The sequence below is a fragment of the Notamacropus eugenii genome, chromosome 3, assembly GCF_028372415.1.
Source record: "Notamacropus eugenii isolate mMacEug1 chromosome 3, mMacEug1.pri_v2, whole genome shotgun sequence".
NCBI classification, from domain to species: domain Eukaryota; kingdom Metazoa; phylum Chordata; class Mammalia; order Diprotodontia; family Macropodidae; genus Notamacropus; species Notamacropus eugenii.
Window position 1 is genome coordinate 186364606 of NC_092874.1, and position 17456 is coordinate 186382061.

General features: G+C 33.8%; 1 protein-coding gene across 4 annotated transcripts in view; it reads right to left on the minus strand.

Moving 5' to 3' along the window:
* Positions 1-17456, minus strand: part of AEBP2 (AE binding protein 2) — a 68373-nt gene that overhangs the window by 28200 nt on the left and 22717 nt on the right. For 2 of the 4 annotated variants that reach the window (XM_072653601.1, XM_072653600.1), the window contains exons 3-8: positions 13835-13942; positions 7909-8095; positions 4448-4572; positions 2307-2374; positions 963-1076; positions 638-704 (exon numbers count right to left, since the gene is read on the minus strand). In XM_072653601.1, the coding sequence (XP_072509702.1) occupies positions 650-704; positions 963-1076; positions 2307-2374; positions 4448-4572; positions 7909-8095; positions 13835-13942 (657 nt within the window). In that variant the 3' untranslated portion in view covers positions 638-649. The remainder of the gene's footprint in view (positions 1-637; positions 705-962; positions 1077-2306; positions 2375-4447; positions 4573-7908; positions 8096-13834; positions 13943-17456) is intronic. The other 2 variants (XM_072653602.1, XM_072653603.1) reach the window with 1 other exon arrangement.

Genomic DNA, 17456 nt, shown 5'->3' on the forward strand with positions numbered 1-17456 from the left:
TAGGACACTGTACTTGAAAATGCCTAAAATGAAAATATGTCCATTTATTAGAAGCTCCACTCAAAAATCACCATTTATTGAGGACTGAAGAAAAACAAGCGAAGACATGTTGGCCATTATAGATTACAAATCAATTCAATGAAAATTTATTGTATGCAATGCAATGTGCTAAGTACTATATTACTTTAGTCCTGTAGTTATTTGCCAAAGATTAACTGGTTACACAAATAACCATAATTTATATTACACATAAGAATTCGGTTTCCTTAATCAGTATATCCTAAACTTCTTACAGCACTGGAGCATTTTTTAAAAAGTCTTTGAATTCTGTGAATTATGGTATAAGCACAGTACACCAATGCAAAAGTAGGTTAGATTTAAAAAAAAAAATTATGACCATTTTAAGCTGATAAACTTCAATCATTGTATCACCAAAGAAACATTTTTGAAAATCAAAACTGTTTAAACTACCTTGAACACTTAATATGCACTTTCCTTCCCTCCCCCACAGTCTTACTGGGAAAAAAAAAAGGCAGTACTTACATGAAAAGTACTGGTTTCAAAGTAATACAACGTATTACAACTGAACAATAAATACTTAAGATAATTTTGGACTTGAAAAAATTGGCATACAAACCAGTATGTGATCTTAACAGAAGTGATCTTTCAGGATTCCACTGTATGTACTTCTTTTACTAGAATTTCTGTACACCAAGCACAAAAAAGTAAAATACACTTGGTAAATAAACACATTCCCTCTTTCTCAGTAACTAGATTTCAGTTCATGAAGGTAGATTAGTTAAGAATTTTTTAAAACCTCAGAACTTGCTGGGCACTAACCAAGACTGACATTCCTGCCCTAACAATCTGTTGCATTAATTTCAACATACACTATTTTTTAAAAAGCTTGGTGAATCTTAAATTATTATGCTTTATAAAGGAGAATTTCAAAATGAAATTACCTGTATATGTTTGGGTCCAAAAGCAAGGCAGTGTCTTTGGGTAGCTTTGATAAATGAACTACTTTAGTTTTAAGTTGATGTCGTTCACTTTCATTTACCCACACATCAGGCAAACTATGGGGAAGAAAACAAAACACTTTTTCAAAGATCAATTCCATCTTACCACTATGTTAAATGGAAAATGTACAATTATAAACCTTAAAGGACAATCTGGCTTTAAAAACACTGTTGCTGGAAATTTATTAAAGGTGGTACTTCTTAACAGGTTTTCTGTGTTAAAAGTCATAGCTGTTAATGTTCTTAAGTTACTGATGTCAAGTAAATATTTCCTTTTTGATATGAAAGATTAAGAATTTTGACATAATTTAAAAGCTCTATGAAAGGCCTGCATTCTTACCTTTATTAACTGACATATTCCTCCACTAAAATTTCTTTTCAAAGATTCACAAAGTCAAATTTCATTACTATAGGAAAACTAGATCAAATGTAAACTTTAATTCCACAAGGATTTAACAGTCTTTTTGAAGCCAGCCTTCAATGGTGCCCCTATCTCACTGCCATCCTGCCTACCTCCCCAACCCACACAAATAATTCTGTCAACTTCCTTGTCTTTCATTTTCTGACCTTTAGTGCATCCTTGCCATTTCACCTATCCCTCTCTCTGCCAAGTTGAACAGGAGCCACAGAGGCCACAAGCAATGTAATACCCCATATAACTCAATCTTTTAAAGTAAGTTTTAAATGTCAGATGAGTTCAACTGCTCAAAATCTAGTTTAGGGCTTACATGGCCTACTTTCTGAAGCTACAGATATTGGCCAAATGTTCAAATATAAATCCTTAACAACATGGAGAAACAGCTCAAGAAAACACTACTTGTGTAATAAAAAACACTTGTTTGAGAAAATAAAGGTAGGAATATTTGAATCTCAATATTTATGTATGACAAGTTATACAAATAAAATGATCAATTTCATCTCATACATTCTAGACACGAAGAAATTCAAAGGCTAAGAAAGTGAAAAAGTAATAACCTCCCCACAATCAAAGTGATTATAAGTGGCAGAGTTCAAACTAGAACTCTAGTTTCCTGAATCTCAGTCCAATTTTTTTTTCCTACTACACTATTATTATCTACCTACTATAACTATAATGTACTGGTATGTCTAAGAATCTTACTCCCCTCCACCTCCAAAAAGTGAAATATTAAATAGTTTAGTACATATAGAAGAATACGAAATTGGGGCTCAAGTTGAAAGAAAAATATTTAGGAAATATGTTTACCATTATCATGTTCTAAAGATCTAGATACTAACCCAACAGTAGTTCATGTCTACAATACTTACATGTCTTCTGGCATCCAATGAAGCAGCAGTTTTATCTTTCCAGAATCTTCTTTTCTCTTGGCTATTACCTATTAATTGTATTAAAAATGAGAAAGAAATGTGCAAAACGTACATTTAACGTGAGGAAAATTGCACGTGTTTCTCCCACTTCCTTCAATATCAATCACTCATTATGCCACATAATCAATTTGAATCATTTTTTTTTAAATGGCCTCCCTACTGAATTAAGAGGAAAGATTCAATGGAAAACATTTGTAATTATGGTATACCAAAACACTTTATTTCAAGAATGAAATGTGAAATATAGAATCCATTTAGAAGTTGGTTTTTCAATTTCACCTCCAAAATACTATTTGAAAAGCATTTTTCAACTGACAAATTAAAAGGATATTAGGTGAACAAAAAGGTCTACAATTTCTTCATGTTTTTTAAGTAAGATTTTCACTAAATCAAGTTATTTTCTACATTATTCCTTGAGCTTGAGTCAATGATAAATAGACTATAAATAATGACTAAGTCAAGATATGACTAGCTAAGACACATCAGTACCTAAAACTACCTATGCTAACTGATGGAATATGTTCTATAATCATTGTCCTTTTACATATTAAACTAACCAATAGTGACTTGAATTTAAAAGAGTCCATACATGAGTCATTTAAGCGTCAATCATTTTGAATGAAAATTAGAATTATATTCTAATGAAGCACATCCCCAATAGACCACCTAATTTTTGCCTATTAGAGATTTAATAAGTATAAATGTTTCCCCTTGAACTTTAAACCTTTAAAATATTATCTAAGTCCATTCCAAATGAAGAATTTAACTTTAGAGAAGTTTAAAGGATCCAAGATAGTTAATCTTAGCCTAGTATACTAAAAATTAAAGATAGACAAATAATTACTGGATTCTGCTGACCTCTTCTGGAGAAGACAGAAAAGCAAGTTGTTCAAAGCAAATGAACTGAATACAGTAAAGAATTTTTTCCTAAAGACTTTCTCACCAAAAGGGTGATGACAAGTAATTAAGATATTTTAAAAAACTGTTCTGCTTCCTATAAGACTGGATTCATTTGCACAAATTTTTGATTAAGAATCATGTGCCTTAGCACACTGTTAGGACTTTAAGAATTCTCTGAAACATTATAAAGCAGTTCTTTTATTTGCTCTCCTTACTCTCTAAAATCAATCTCAACTCCGCTTCCCAAAGCAATACTTTATTCTAGGGTTTTGTCTCCATCACTAAGGGCACTGCCTCAGAGTACTCATATTTGCCTTCCATGAATGGTTTAAGCATGGGAAACACTTTTCTTTCTGAACTATCCTGCCCTTTCACCCTATCACCAGCAGCTAGTGAGATAATATTTGGCATTATTATCTGCCTCTGGATACCATATATAAAAGGGGTCATTAGGAAGCCAGGAGATACCCACAACAGTAACCAGGATGTAAGGAGACAAGGAATATTGTGAGGATCAGCAAAAGGAAACTGAAAATGTTGTAGCCTAATAAGAAACCTTACAGGTAATATTCAAATTCTTCAAATATCTAAGAGGATTATGAAAAGACTTGTTCTGTTTGTGAAAGGACAACAAAACAAAAGATGCTTTAAGTAGAAATTAAGGGGCAACAGACTTCATTTCAGTGAAGAAAAGCTATGGAACAATTTGAGAACTGCAAAAGTGGAATAGCAAGCCTCAGGATTCCATGCTGTGTTTACCCATCAGCAGTGTCACCAAGGTTTATGATTTGGATAGGGAATGGGCTTGGGAAAATAAAATTAATGTATATAAACTCTTAAAATCATCAGCTGGGTTTATCTGGTCCAATTGAAGCCTTTGCAAATTAATTTCTCCAATGACTACTACTGCCTTTCCTCAGAAATTACCTTTTATTTACTTTTTACATAAAAAGCCCATAATTCTAGGTCACTATGTAGTTTCCAAATAGAAATGAGAATTTTATGAATTTTATTCATTAAATGCCTACCACACACACAGCTGATAGCAGAAAATTAAGGCAAAAGTTATGACAATAAATTCATATGCAGCTTTCTTTTTTATTTCAAATTCAAGAGCACATGCACATTTATACATGAGCAAAAAAAAAAAAAAAACAACCATAAAACAAAGCAATACTTACAGTACTATGAAAAACAACACTGTGTCCCTTTCCTAAACTTTCTATATGGGCTGCGAGGTTAAAGCATATGGCTCGATGTCGTATTGCATCCAGTGTCTGTGCATCAAAGAAGTCATGGGGTCGTGCTTCAAAAAAAATATACAAAATGGTTTGTTTTTTTTAAAATTCAACTTATAATGCAACAACTGTGCTTGATGCAGCTACCTGCCCCAAGAAACTTTCCCTAATCTTCCCCCTTCCATAAAAAAAATTAGTGACAAAGAAAAAAAGTAAACCTACAAGCATATGCTTATTGCTGAAATGTCAGAGGAACAGCTTCAGTCCTCCAAATCACCAATTTCCTACTGGACATTTTACATAAAATGTCGTAGAGGCGTTATCAAAAAAAATCAAGAAGTCCAAAACTGTTTCTTCCTCCAAAGCTTTCCCTCTTCAAAATACACTATATATATGTATCTAATATGCTCTCAAATTTTAACTATTTCTACCTTTTATAAGCCTTGAATCTAACCCCCTTTCTCCTCCTCAGCTACTACCACAGTATTTTCTCAGAGATTAATCCAACAGTCTGCTAATTGGTCTCCTTTCCTAAACTGTCTTACCATTCTTATCCATCCTATTATACTGATGACAAATTTTCCTTAAGCATAGATTCAACCCTTGACTTAACTTCCTATTGTCTCTAGGATAAACTACCTTTTAAAGTCAATCTGGCTTTTGCTCTGTTCCTCACTCCATTTGCCATCTCCTTCCCTTTGAAGGCCCCTACGCCTAGAATGCACTCCCTCTTATCCTTTGCCTCAGTGAGTTCCTTTCTTAAAGATTCATCATTTTCCACAAGATTTTACTGAACCCCAACACATACACACAGCAATCCCAATTGTATTTATTCTGTTAAGGAGTTTAACACATGGTGTCTTCTCCATCAGAATGTAAGTTCCTTAAGAGGGATCATGTTATTCATGTCCTTTGCAACAAATACAGTGCTTAACACATAGAAGGAATTTAAATGCTTGACTGATTTTAAACTATTGTCTGAAGATGAAAAAGTTTAAGATAAAAAGTATTCTTTTAAAATTATTTTAAATTGTTCAAAATGATTGAGTATATTTTCAGATATCAATCAATATCATAAGCCATAATTCAAAATATATACATTATATAATCTCAAATGGTTTATTTAGTTACTACAGAACTCAGATAAAACCACTGTTTATTTTGTTTTTTAACCAATGTTTAAAAAGTGCAGTGATCAGGCAACTTCAGGAACTTAGCGAACATAACTGCTGCTATCCTGACTAAGTAAGTTCAACAGAATCAAGCCTAAAAGCCTTCTTGTCAACTCCAGGCCCTATCTTCAAATCTCAGAGAATATTCATTTTTAATACCCAGGGCCAACGCAGTTCAAACTGGTTCAACTGCTTTGACTGCCATGAATTCCATCTCTATTCTGCAGTATGTGTAGTATTTGTGTAGTTGAATTTGGAATTTTGATCAAGGTTCAAACACTGGCTGTCAATGATAACTAAGGGAATCTAAGGTAGTCACTATAATTTTCTAGGCTTCAAGTTTTATTACATGTAATATGAAATGAGAATGTTAGATCATTTTCCTATCATTCACCAGTCGTTAAGCCATTTTTTTACTGGTGTTTTGTTCTTGTAAGTCTCCCTCAATTACCACCACCCCCCCACCCCCACCCCCACCCCTGCCGAATACTCTTCCTTATTTTCAGTTATCATTATCATATGTAGAAATTCCATCATCTTAAACCCTTCTTCTTCCAAATTTCTCTATTTCTGTTCAGGGCACAACCATTCACTGTCCACCCAAATTCTTTTCATTCCTTCACACCTAAAGGCACTGAATATATCTCCAAATCATCTCAGATTCTTTCTCTTTACTCAGAGTCTCTCTACACATCCCTCCCTATTCCCAGTCTCTGCCTTTTCTACTCAATCCTTCAGCTACAGCTGCCAAAATTGTCCTCCTGAAGCAAAAAGTCTAACCAAGTCACCTATTCAAATAAACTTTAGTGACACTCCATTATCTCTAGGATAAAATATGAATTCATCATCTATTACAGCTCCCCAGAATCTAGTTCCAAACAACTTTTCACTCTTTGCTTCAAGATTCCCAAAAATCTATTCTATGCATTTTCAGAATACTTTTCAAAGCTGAGCTCAGGTACTACTTTCCTTAAGGACTTCACTCATGTGACCAATTGCTATTCTCTCTCTCCCTCTCCTCCAATTACCTTGCATGATATTTGTGTACATATGCATACCCCACCTCACAAAAAATAACAGTACAGTTTGTTTCATGTGTTACATCCACTGCACAAAGGACTAACAGAAACCTAAAATTTTTTGCTAAATTGAACAAAGGCTCATTAATGTCATGTGGTTGTGAATTAAGTGATGGACTTCAAATCTGAAGTCAAGTCCTAACTCACACTCACTAGTCACTCTTACTAGATGTGCAACTACTTCTAGGCCTCTATAACCACAAGGAGTCAAATCATTGTTGAAACTTCCCCTCTTGCCCCACTCACATTCCTTCTCCCATTCATTTCAAAGCAACTTACATATTTTTTCACCCTATTTCCTCCATTCTTAAGAGTGATCCTACCTAGATCTTTAAGACATGCAACTCAGCTTTCTCTAATTTCTACCTATAATCAAAAAATTATCTTCCTCCTTGGTAGCAATTTGCCTACATGTCTCACTTCTTCAAGACTATAGGCTCCTTGAGTACGGATCATAACTCTTTTCTCTTTTGAATTCTGCTCAACTCACTGAGTACATACTACATAAATGACATGCTTATGACATCACTTTTTAAGTTTTATTGGCAAAAAAGCTGCAGGAATATATTATGAATGAAATTTTCCTCATAGTGTGAGGAAAACAGCTCAGGACAACTCCTTAATATGGAGTCAGGACTTCATCTAATAGTAAACACCTATAATTCTTTTCAAATCTACATTAACCATGAACCTACTACATGATTACACAACATGATATTAGTGTGATCAAGTAGCTTTATATTCCACCTATAGCAAAGTAATAATAATATAATAGGTCTCTTATCTTTATCTACCTATGATTTTATTATATTCTTTATTGCATCAATTGGGAACCATCCCACTACTTTGATGACAACACACAGTAAATTACACTGACTCTTAAGCAATCTGTATTTTCCTGCCAGATGTACTTCTTGAGTTCAAATACAAATTTATCTAAGATATTTTTTAATCTACCGTTTTAATTTATGAGAACCCAAAGATGTTATTTTAAGGTCTGGCTAGATAAATAAAAAGACTATAGAGACAAGGTAACTTTCACACATCATGACAAAATAAAGTGTCAAATATTATCATGATTATTTCAAGAATAGTAAAATTCTTTCCAAGGTAACACCCAAAAGTTAACCTCTCAGGTTAAATAAATACTTACGTAATGAGCGTCGTCTTTTATTTTTTAACTTCCTCCGTTTGTTCATTCCAGCTTTAGAAGGAGATTCCTCTTTGGCCTTTGGCTGGCTGGCAACTTTTGAAGAATTCTGCTGACTAAAGTGTGTGGGTACATGACGAGCTAGTCCTCCCTGAGACGCAAAACTGGCATTGCAACCACCAACAACACACTAAAAAGAAAAAGATGTCATGAAATTCATAAGTGAAAGCTATTTGAGATTCAGGAAGTTCCAAATTTATTTAGGAAAAAAAAGCAGGCTTTCCAAACCAGAACTTCTCATTTCAATAAAGTTTTCAAGTTCTTATAATTATAAAAAAGGAAAACTAAAAGTTGCAGTGCATTACCCTGTCATCATTTTATTGCCGTTTTTGTTCAATAGGGACTCAATATTTTTCATCAATTACACAAAGTAACTGTGGCAGCTATTTATTTACAGCTTGTTTAACTATTTATTTACAGTTTACATTTAACTACCTCTACACCCTCACAGTCTATTGATGGAAACTGCTAGGAAATCAGGATCAAAATATTGGGAGCAAATTAAAACTAGTTATATGAAAAATGTAAATCACTACTGATTAATGAAATGCAAATTAAAACAAATCTGAGGTATCATCTTCATAGCTATCAGACTGGACGTGACAGAAAAACAAAACTGAAAAATAACAGGATATGGAAAAATTGGGATAACAAATACTGCACAACTGATGTGAGCTGGAAACTAAGTTCAAGATTACCGTTCACAGTAGTTGGATGTCCAAAGGGCTATGAAACTCTGTGTACCATTAAATAGGTCTATAACCCCAGGAGATTTTTTAAAAAAGGGGGTGGGAGAGAAGAGAACCCATTTGTATCTCTGTAAGAATCAGAAACTGAGGGTGTACCCATCAATAACAGATTATTGTGCTTTAAGAGCAGAATGTTTTCAGAAGACTTAGATGAACTGATGCAGAGTTTAGTGAGAACCAGAAGAACACTGTACAAGTAAGTAACAGCATACTGTACAATGACCACCTGTGAATGTCTTAGCTATTCTCATTGATAGCAATATCCAAGACAATTCCAAACAACTTATGAAATACTATCCTGGCTCCAGAAAATAAAACTGATGGAGACTGAAGTACTTTTCACTTTTTTTACAAAATGACAAGGAAATCTTTTACGTGTTTAATAACCTAATATCAGATTGCTTACCTTCTCAGGGAGAGCAGAGGGTGTAAGAGGTATAGAATTTGAAACTTTTTTAATGTTAAAAATAGGGGAAAAATTATTTAAAAAGAAAGCACTTACTGCATTATGCTACTGATTCTAATTTTGATCACAATAGTTACCAAAAATTGGCATAGGTTGACTGTGATTAAAAATACCAGAACTATTTTGTAATGCTATTAAGACCTAGCTTCACCTAACTTAGCCTCAAGTATCCACACTGGCTCTAGCCCAAAGGAGTTTCCCAGGGTATCATGGACCTGGTCTCACCAGAGGAATTCCTACTGCAAATGTTTCCACCTGCACAGGTCAAAGGCAAATTTTTACCACTCTCATAATATCAATATTAAATGTCCCAAAACCTAAAGAAAAGGAAATTCTTTCCCACTCATTTTACTAATTCAAATTCTTATTCTCTTTCCCTCCTTTCCAGATCTGACTGCCAACAGTAGAGCTGGCCACTACTGAATATGTATATTTTACCAGGGCGTAGCATAATTTAGGTTAGGAAAGTGTTTCATGGAACATTAATAGTAAAAGGTAGACCAGAATCCCCCACCCCAAAAAATGCACCTAAAGCTAGTACACAATTAAAGTGTTCAAAACTGAAACAACATATCATTTTAGGTACATAACAAAGTTAATAGAAACAATTATTTAAGTTAAATACAGATAACTTTCTGGTAACTTTTATAGAAGGAGCTATGAGTTTTCTTACATGGAATGTCACTATATTAAAATATGCCCTAAACACAACAGCATGGATATGCTGGATTTATGGTTCCATTCAAATTTAATGATCAATAATTAGAAATGGATCAAGGAAATCACTTTACGTGATTCAAAGGAAAATTTCAAAACACAAAAATGAAAAACATCAATAAAAGTATAGTTACCCAAATTTATAGTATTGTCAATAAAATTAAAAACTTTTAAGTGGTAATATTATCCTGTTTGATTGCGGCTGTCATAGCTATCTATGCTGAATCAGAACCAAGAAGTAGATGATGAGAAGCTTTATGACAATGCCCCATCCCTCTGGGTCACTCACTTAGTGGTAGGGTTGTGACTGGGATACAAGTAAGTAGGTCACCTAGGGTACAACAAACTAAGGGATGCAACTTATGATACTTTCAAAAATATTCCTAGCTCAGGCCTATCTAGTGCCTTGCAAACAGAATGTAATGTGGGTGTTCAGGAATATAAAATGATAATACAAACAATTTTACTCATGAGAGGCCTGGAGTCAGAAAGAACAGAGTTCAAATCAGGCCTCTCACTCTCTCCAGCTGTGTTGTCTCTGGGGAAGTTACTTGGTCTATCTATGTCTCAGTTTCCTCATCTGAATATAACAAGTTATTGTGGGGATCATGAGGTTATAAGTAAAGCTCTCAATAAAGTAGCTTTCTTATAATAAGCAATAAATGTCCTTTCAAATAACATTTAAGAACATAAAATTTATAATTATAATCAACTCCTCCAAACTTTTATACCTTGCCCTCACCATTCCTTATCTTTAATGAGTTGCCTTCCCTCATTAGAATACAAGCTCATTGAGGATAGACACTTTTGATTTCTATTTCTGTTACCAAAGTTAACACAGTGCCTGTCACATAGTAAGCACTTATTAGTATCTTGACTCCTGAGCATTATTGGCAGTTTATGAAATGGATCTATTTTATCACTCCAGGATTTTTGGACACTAACTTCAAGTGGGCCTTTGCTACTCCTGGGGAAAATCCTTTCTAATCAATTCCATTTTTACAGCTGATGACCTAAACTCCTACTTCCAAGCATACTGTGGGTTTCCCTTAAGTACCAGCTCAGCTCCTTACTCTCATTCTTCAAAACATGACCACTTTCTCTCTCCTCCTCTTCGGAGACCTCAGCAGTCTCCCTAATCTTAAAAAAAATTGAACCACTCATTTCTTTCCTGTTTATTCTATTTAAAGTTCCATCTATTTCCCATTAATGCTAAAGTTCTGAAGGTTGTTACCTTTATAATCTCTACAGCTACAGGCTCTACTTAAGACCCTCTCACCTACACTACTCTCAAATCCCTTAATTGGTCTCCATGCTTGTAGTTCTCTCCCCTTCACTCTCTAATTCATACTCCACACAGCTGTCAAAATAATCTAAAGTTCAAGTTTGATCATGCCATTAAAGTTTCGGTGGTTTCCACTGCCTTTAAGAAATTCTTTAACTTTGTTATTTTAAGGGCCTGCACAACTTGGCTACCCATGTACCATTTCCTTTCTCTGTACATTAAAGCCTTTTCTCCAACCTGAATGCATTCCCGGCTCATCTCCACCTCAGAAAACTTTCCTCTAGGGCTCAAATGAGGTACCATTTCCTCTACTAAGCTATACCTATAAATTGCTAGCTAGTGTAAATTTTTCAATAATAGGTACCAGTTCATATATATCTTTGTATAATCTATACCAAGCACAGTCCCTGCACAAAGCACACACAAATCCTACCTATCCTTCTGCCACCATAAGAAACTGGCTGTTCACCTATCACATCCTTCTTTCTCTCTTCCAAAATCCTAAAATCAAACAGAAGAAAACAGATCCTCAACCCCATGCTCCCAAATCTATCCAAGGCTTTATGATCCCTACCAATAGTTTAATTTTCTACTCTTAAGTACCATTACTTCCCCAGAGAATTCCTTACGAGTAAATAGCACAAATCCAGGTTGGTCAAGCCACAAAATTAGTGAAATAAGTACTGTGATTGTCAATTGCTGATATCCATGGATACTTCATATTTTTTGGTTGGAAGATGATAATGACATCTTGGGTGCTTGGCACATAAATATATTTATAACTAAGAGAAAATTCTCCATCCTACTTATTCAAAAGGAGAACCAATAGTGTATATATAATGCCTAAGAAAAAAAGTTACCAAAAGGTAACTGAATCATGACTCCAGAGAACAAAGAAACATTTCTATAAAGAAGGCAACAACTTTTTTTTTTTTAATGGAAACAATCAAGACCTTTTAAAAGTGTAATTACTAGGGGCAGTATCATCATTGTACTGCTTCTCTTCCCTGGAGCCTACAACCTGTGGACCTGACTACATGGCTAAACGAATATGGATAGAACTACTCCCTAAAGGAATGGGACTATTTCAAGATATGGATAAAATACCCTGCAATACAATTATGCTGTAGATACATGCGTAGAATAAGCTAAAGATTAATATCTTTGGCATTTTTAGTCAATCTATGAGATACAGTATTAATTTTTTAAAAATGAGACTTGTAAATAAATATAAAAGATAACTGAAGCAGCTGTCAGCTCTAAAGACTTCGTGAGCCTGCACAAGCCATATTCACAATATTCTTGTACATAATACAAGAAATTCCCCAATACAGAACAAGTTTTTTCAGCACATACCCAAGGAATAGAACAAAAGCTTCCAAAATTGTTGTCAGCTGTCTTCCCCACACTAGGTCATTAGCCAGTTACACTATTATGGATTACAGATTTATTTATCTCATCTTTTTAACTTCAGTCATAAAAGACCTTCAAGGGAAAACTTATCTCTACTCCCCCCACCCTTCAAGTAAGCTCAAGTCCCACAAATAGAAAAGTGGCTGTCAGGACATGAACTCAGATCTTCTGAACACAAATTTGCTTTCCTTTGTAAAATATCATTCATTTTAGGCCACATAATCAATCAAAGAAAGATTGGGACTCGCCTCCCCAGGTCTTCCAATGTCCTATTTAGAACTCCACAGAACCCCTCCAATTTGTATTAAATTAAGACAAGATATTTCTTAAAGATTTGGCAATATTGTAAGTTTGAGAGAAAATTCACTTTTTCCATTTTTCATCTTCATGTTCTTTGGTATTTTCATGTTAGTTAAAGTTAGTTATTTTTTTAACAATTTGCAAAATCACTGGAAACTGACTTTTGGCCAACTGTTCAGAAAATGGGTATCATTTCAGACTAGCAATGTTTTCATGGCAAGGAAATAAAGCTGGGGCAGAAAATTCAAAACTATACAAAAATCTAAAATTATGTTAACAGTAAATAAACAACTTATTACTGATGTAGAAGGCTTTCTACATGGCAGCAACGACTTGTTAAGAACAAAAATGCATGCAAAACTAAAATAAAAATGAGGAAAACATCTAAAATAAAAATGAGGAAAATATACTGTGGGCAAATGAAATAGATTATAGGTAAAAAGGATCTATTAATCCTACAGAAGAGGATTTAGTAGTTATCACCAGAAGAGCTACTGAGAAGCAGGTAAACCATTTAAAGAATGCTTGACAAAAGATCCCAGAAAGATCACAGATCCATTTATTTAAACATTCATGTAAAAGGAAGCATGGTGTAATAAGAGTGAACACTAGAATAAGGAGACCTAAACTGGCCAGATTGTGTATTTCTGGAGCACAAGTCACAATCTCTTTAGATCTTGAGCTCCTCAGATTTTTCTCCCAACACTTGAGTCTACGAAGAAAATAAAAACCTAGTTCTTAAATTTCAGGAATTATTCTGTAACAATGAAACTATTCGTTAACAATACAGAGGCAACTAGAGGTGGCAGAATGGAGTCAGGACTTGAGTTCAAAGCACTTTCGAGCTGTGTAACCCTAGGCTAGTCACTTAACACAGACTGCCTCACACAACGTCCCCCTCCACCCAAACTACAAAATCATGTTGCAAAAACTGTTTACCTTGAAAGGTTTGTCTCCACTGTGTGTCAGCATATGCCTTTGTAACCAACTTTGACTCGTTGAAGGGGTGTTGTATACTTTACAACCTTTCCATAGGCAAACAAATACCTGTCAAAAACAAAAGCTTCATTAATTCTCCTGTAAAAATTTCAATAGGTATTCAATGACTTGATTTCAGTTAAATAGCAATTTATTTTCCAAAACTACTTTAAAAAAAATCATTTTTATATTTCACTTCTCAGAAGCCAAATTCTTAAATATCAAGCGATGACTAGAGCATTTAAAAAAAGTAGTTTTAGTATTTGTAGTAATTAATTAGAAGACACTATTTAGACAGCCTATGTTTATCTGCTTCTTTCTCAAATATACTCATTGTTGTCTTGAAAAAAGAAATCAAATGTTAATAAGGTTAAAAAGGGATTGGTTAAAAAATTACATTTATGTATACTCTCCACAAAATGCATAATCATTAACAATTGACAACTATTAAACTGATTAGCTTTTACAAGTTAATTTTCTCTGGCTACAATTTAGCATGTTGACTTACTGCATATAAAACCAGCAAAAGAGTAACCATAACATTTTCTAAGAAATGTTAAAAAATGAAATAAAGGTTTAATTCCATTTAAACAGCAAATGTTACAGATATATTTTCTTGGCTTGAAAGCTGTCTGAAAGCTTTAAGAAAAGCTGATAACTGATTAAATGTGTGCGTTTTTCTATAAAACTCTTCATTATTACAAGCACAGAAAAATCTATTCTTATCAGTCTCATTAAAAATTATTCTCAATAATTTTGATTATGGTCTAAAGAAGAAAGCAAAAATTAGTACTTCATCTGTAAAACTCGTTATAGTCTAATGTTAAAAATACATTACCATGGACAATTTTTATCCTTTGGCTATTAAAATAGATTACATTCTTGGGTACAGGCAACCTGGGTATGACTGGGTTTTTAACTGTCCAACAAACATGTAACAGAGAAAAAGCCTCACCATCCCATTTCAATCTTATGCTAAGTGAGACAAAAATCACTGTGAAACTTAAAAATCAAAAAATACTCTTCAACATCAGCAATGAAAGCAATGGTGAATTCGTTGTAATTACTACCGTCAAAAGATGAGTACTATTCTTTTATCTAAAAGATGGATGCAATTAGAGTCACATTTCAAAACACATAAACTTCTACTATCATTTTGGATAAGAACAGAATACAGGGTAAAAAAAAAAAATAGAACAAAGGGAACAAAATTACAAGCCAAAGAGTTTTCAAATAAAGACAAATAATGCCTAACAATCAAACTTCCAACAATAATCATTTTTGCTCAAAATATTGCACATTAGAGGTCTAAGAGATAACTTGAATGTCAACTTGATCAACTAAGGTAAGAAGGAGCTCCAATCCTGTTCATTAAACAGATTACTGGGCCAGATAGGTCAAGTATGGTCTAAGAATTAAAATTTTCCCATTAAAGTGCCCTCCATGGGTTTTATGGGTCCAACTGTTTTCTGAGGTTTCTAGGAATTTTATAGTAAAAACCCATTTAAATAAATAATAAAAGTACCACTAATGGAAGGAACTAATTGGTTCCAATGAAAACTGTTTCACCTACTGTTGCCTAAAAAACCCACCAATGGAATATTGGATTCATGCAATAATCCACACAATGGATTTTCTTCTATGTCACCAATTCAAAAAGCAACAATGATATAGCCATGTACAGATTATACGTTAATGTGTGTGCAGTGTGTGTGTGTGTGTGTGTGTGTGTGTGTGTGTGTGTGTGTGTGTGTATGAGAGAGAGAGAGAGAGAGAGAGAGACAGAGAGAGGTGACACTTAAAACCTGGTCAGGAAATAGCCAACCACTATGCTTTAACTTGTTTTTATTGCATTTTGTTTAGGTTGTAGCAATTTTGAAACCATATAAGGACACCTACAACAATAAAAGTTCTGCTCTGATTGTGAATAGTTGTTAGCTAATAAAAAAAGCAAAAAGTAGTATGTTATAGACAAAAGGAGACATTCTCTTACCCACTTTTTTGGGAAACAACTCACTAAAAGAACACAGGAGGGGGAAAAAAGAACTCACTGCTATCTTTGTCAAGCTTAGTCACAATTCAATTAAGTTTAAAACTTAAAGGAAACGATTGATAATTCAGTAAGTAGCAATGGGAACCCTTCAATTCTTTCCACTACAGTATTTTAGAAAGAAACCGAACATCATTTAACATTTTCAAATTGACTTCTTGCTTGTAAAATCAATTTGGAAGTAACAGCCCTAAAATGACATGCTATTCAACTGTACCGTAGAAAAAGTCAACTTGGATTAGCTACATACAGATAAAAACTATCCTCTGGATTCCTGGTCACAGGAATCTTGTGGCCACCAATAGTCATGTTTGCCCTTTTCTTCTAGGCAAAGCTTAGAATGGCTATGGGTAACAGTTCCTATTCAGAATCTTCCCTGTTTAAAAAAAATAATGCTAAAATTCTAAAAACATTTACAAAACCTAATTCAAAGTCTTTTTTTCTTTTATACTGAAGATTTTATAAAAGTAAGCAATTTTGTCTTTTACATCCAAGGTAATTGTTTTAGAATGGATAATTTCTCAATGTAAAGTCCATGAACATGAACTTAATGGTAGTTAATTCTGTAACAAAAACTTCCCTGAAAATATAATCAGAATTATAATCTGTATCTGATCTTCAGAAATTTAAAATGAGTTTGACCTAAAATCTTAATAGACTATTCAAATAGAGTTAGCATTATCCATCTTTTGGAACTATCTTGATGGAAAATGTTATCCACATCCAGAGAAAGAACTATGGAGTCTGAATGCAGATCCAAGCATACTACTCTTTTTGGTTATTTTTTCCTCTCAGTTTTTCCTTCTGTTCCGATTACTCTCTCCCAACAAGACTAACGTGGAAATACACTTAATATGATTGTACTGTATAGCTTGTATCAGATTCCATGCAGTCTTAGGAAAAGGAAATTTGGAAAAATTTAGAAAACAGAATCTTATAGTGAATGTTGAAAATGGAAAAGAATGAAAGTAAATGAAGGTAGATATTAGAGAAAAAAATACTAGTCCCATATCCAAAATACTTGACAGAGAAATTTCATTCTCTAACATATTTATAATTGATGAAAGTTTACAAAGCACTTTCTCATTTATGTATTAGATATCATGTGTAGTTAAAGCTCTGCTCGTTAAGTCAGAAAGTATTCCCATTTTCAGTTGATCCTCTACCTTAGTCTCTAAGTAACTCATTCTAAGACACTCACTTGGAGATAATGATTTAGTTTCCTCCTGCTTTCCTTTCCTTTCCTTTCCCCTCAGGAGCCCTGGCTCAGTCCCAGAACCCAGAGATGGTATTGGTGCTCCAAGGAACTGTAGGAGACATTTTCTGCCCACAATTAGGCATAATGATAAAATAAAGCCAATCCAAACATCATCTTTTTCTTAAGGAAGGTGAAGTATCATTTTAAAATGTGTGTTTACATATAATATATGTAGTATGTGTGTGTGTGTGTGTGTGTGTATATATATATATATATATATATATATATACACACCACTACAAACATACATACTTTAAATCTTAAGAGCATCTGTG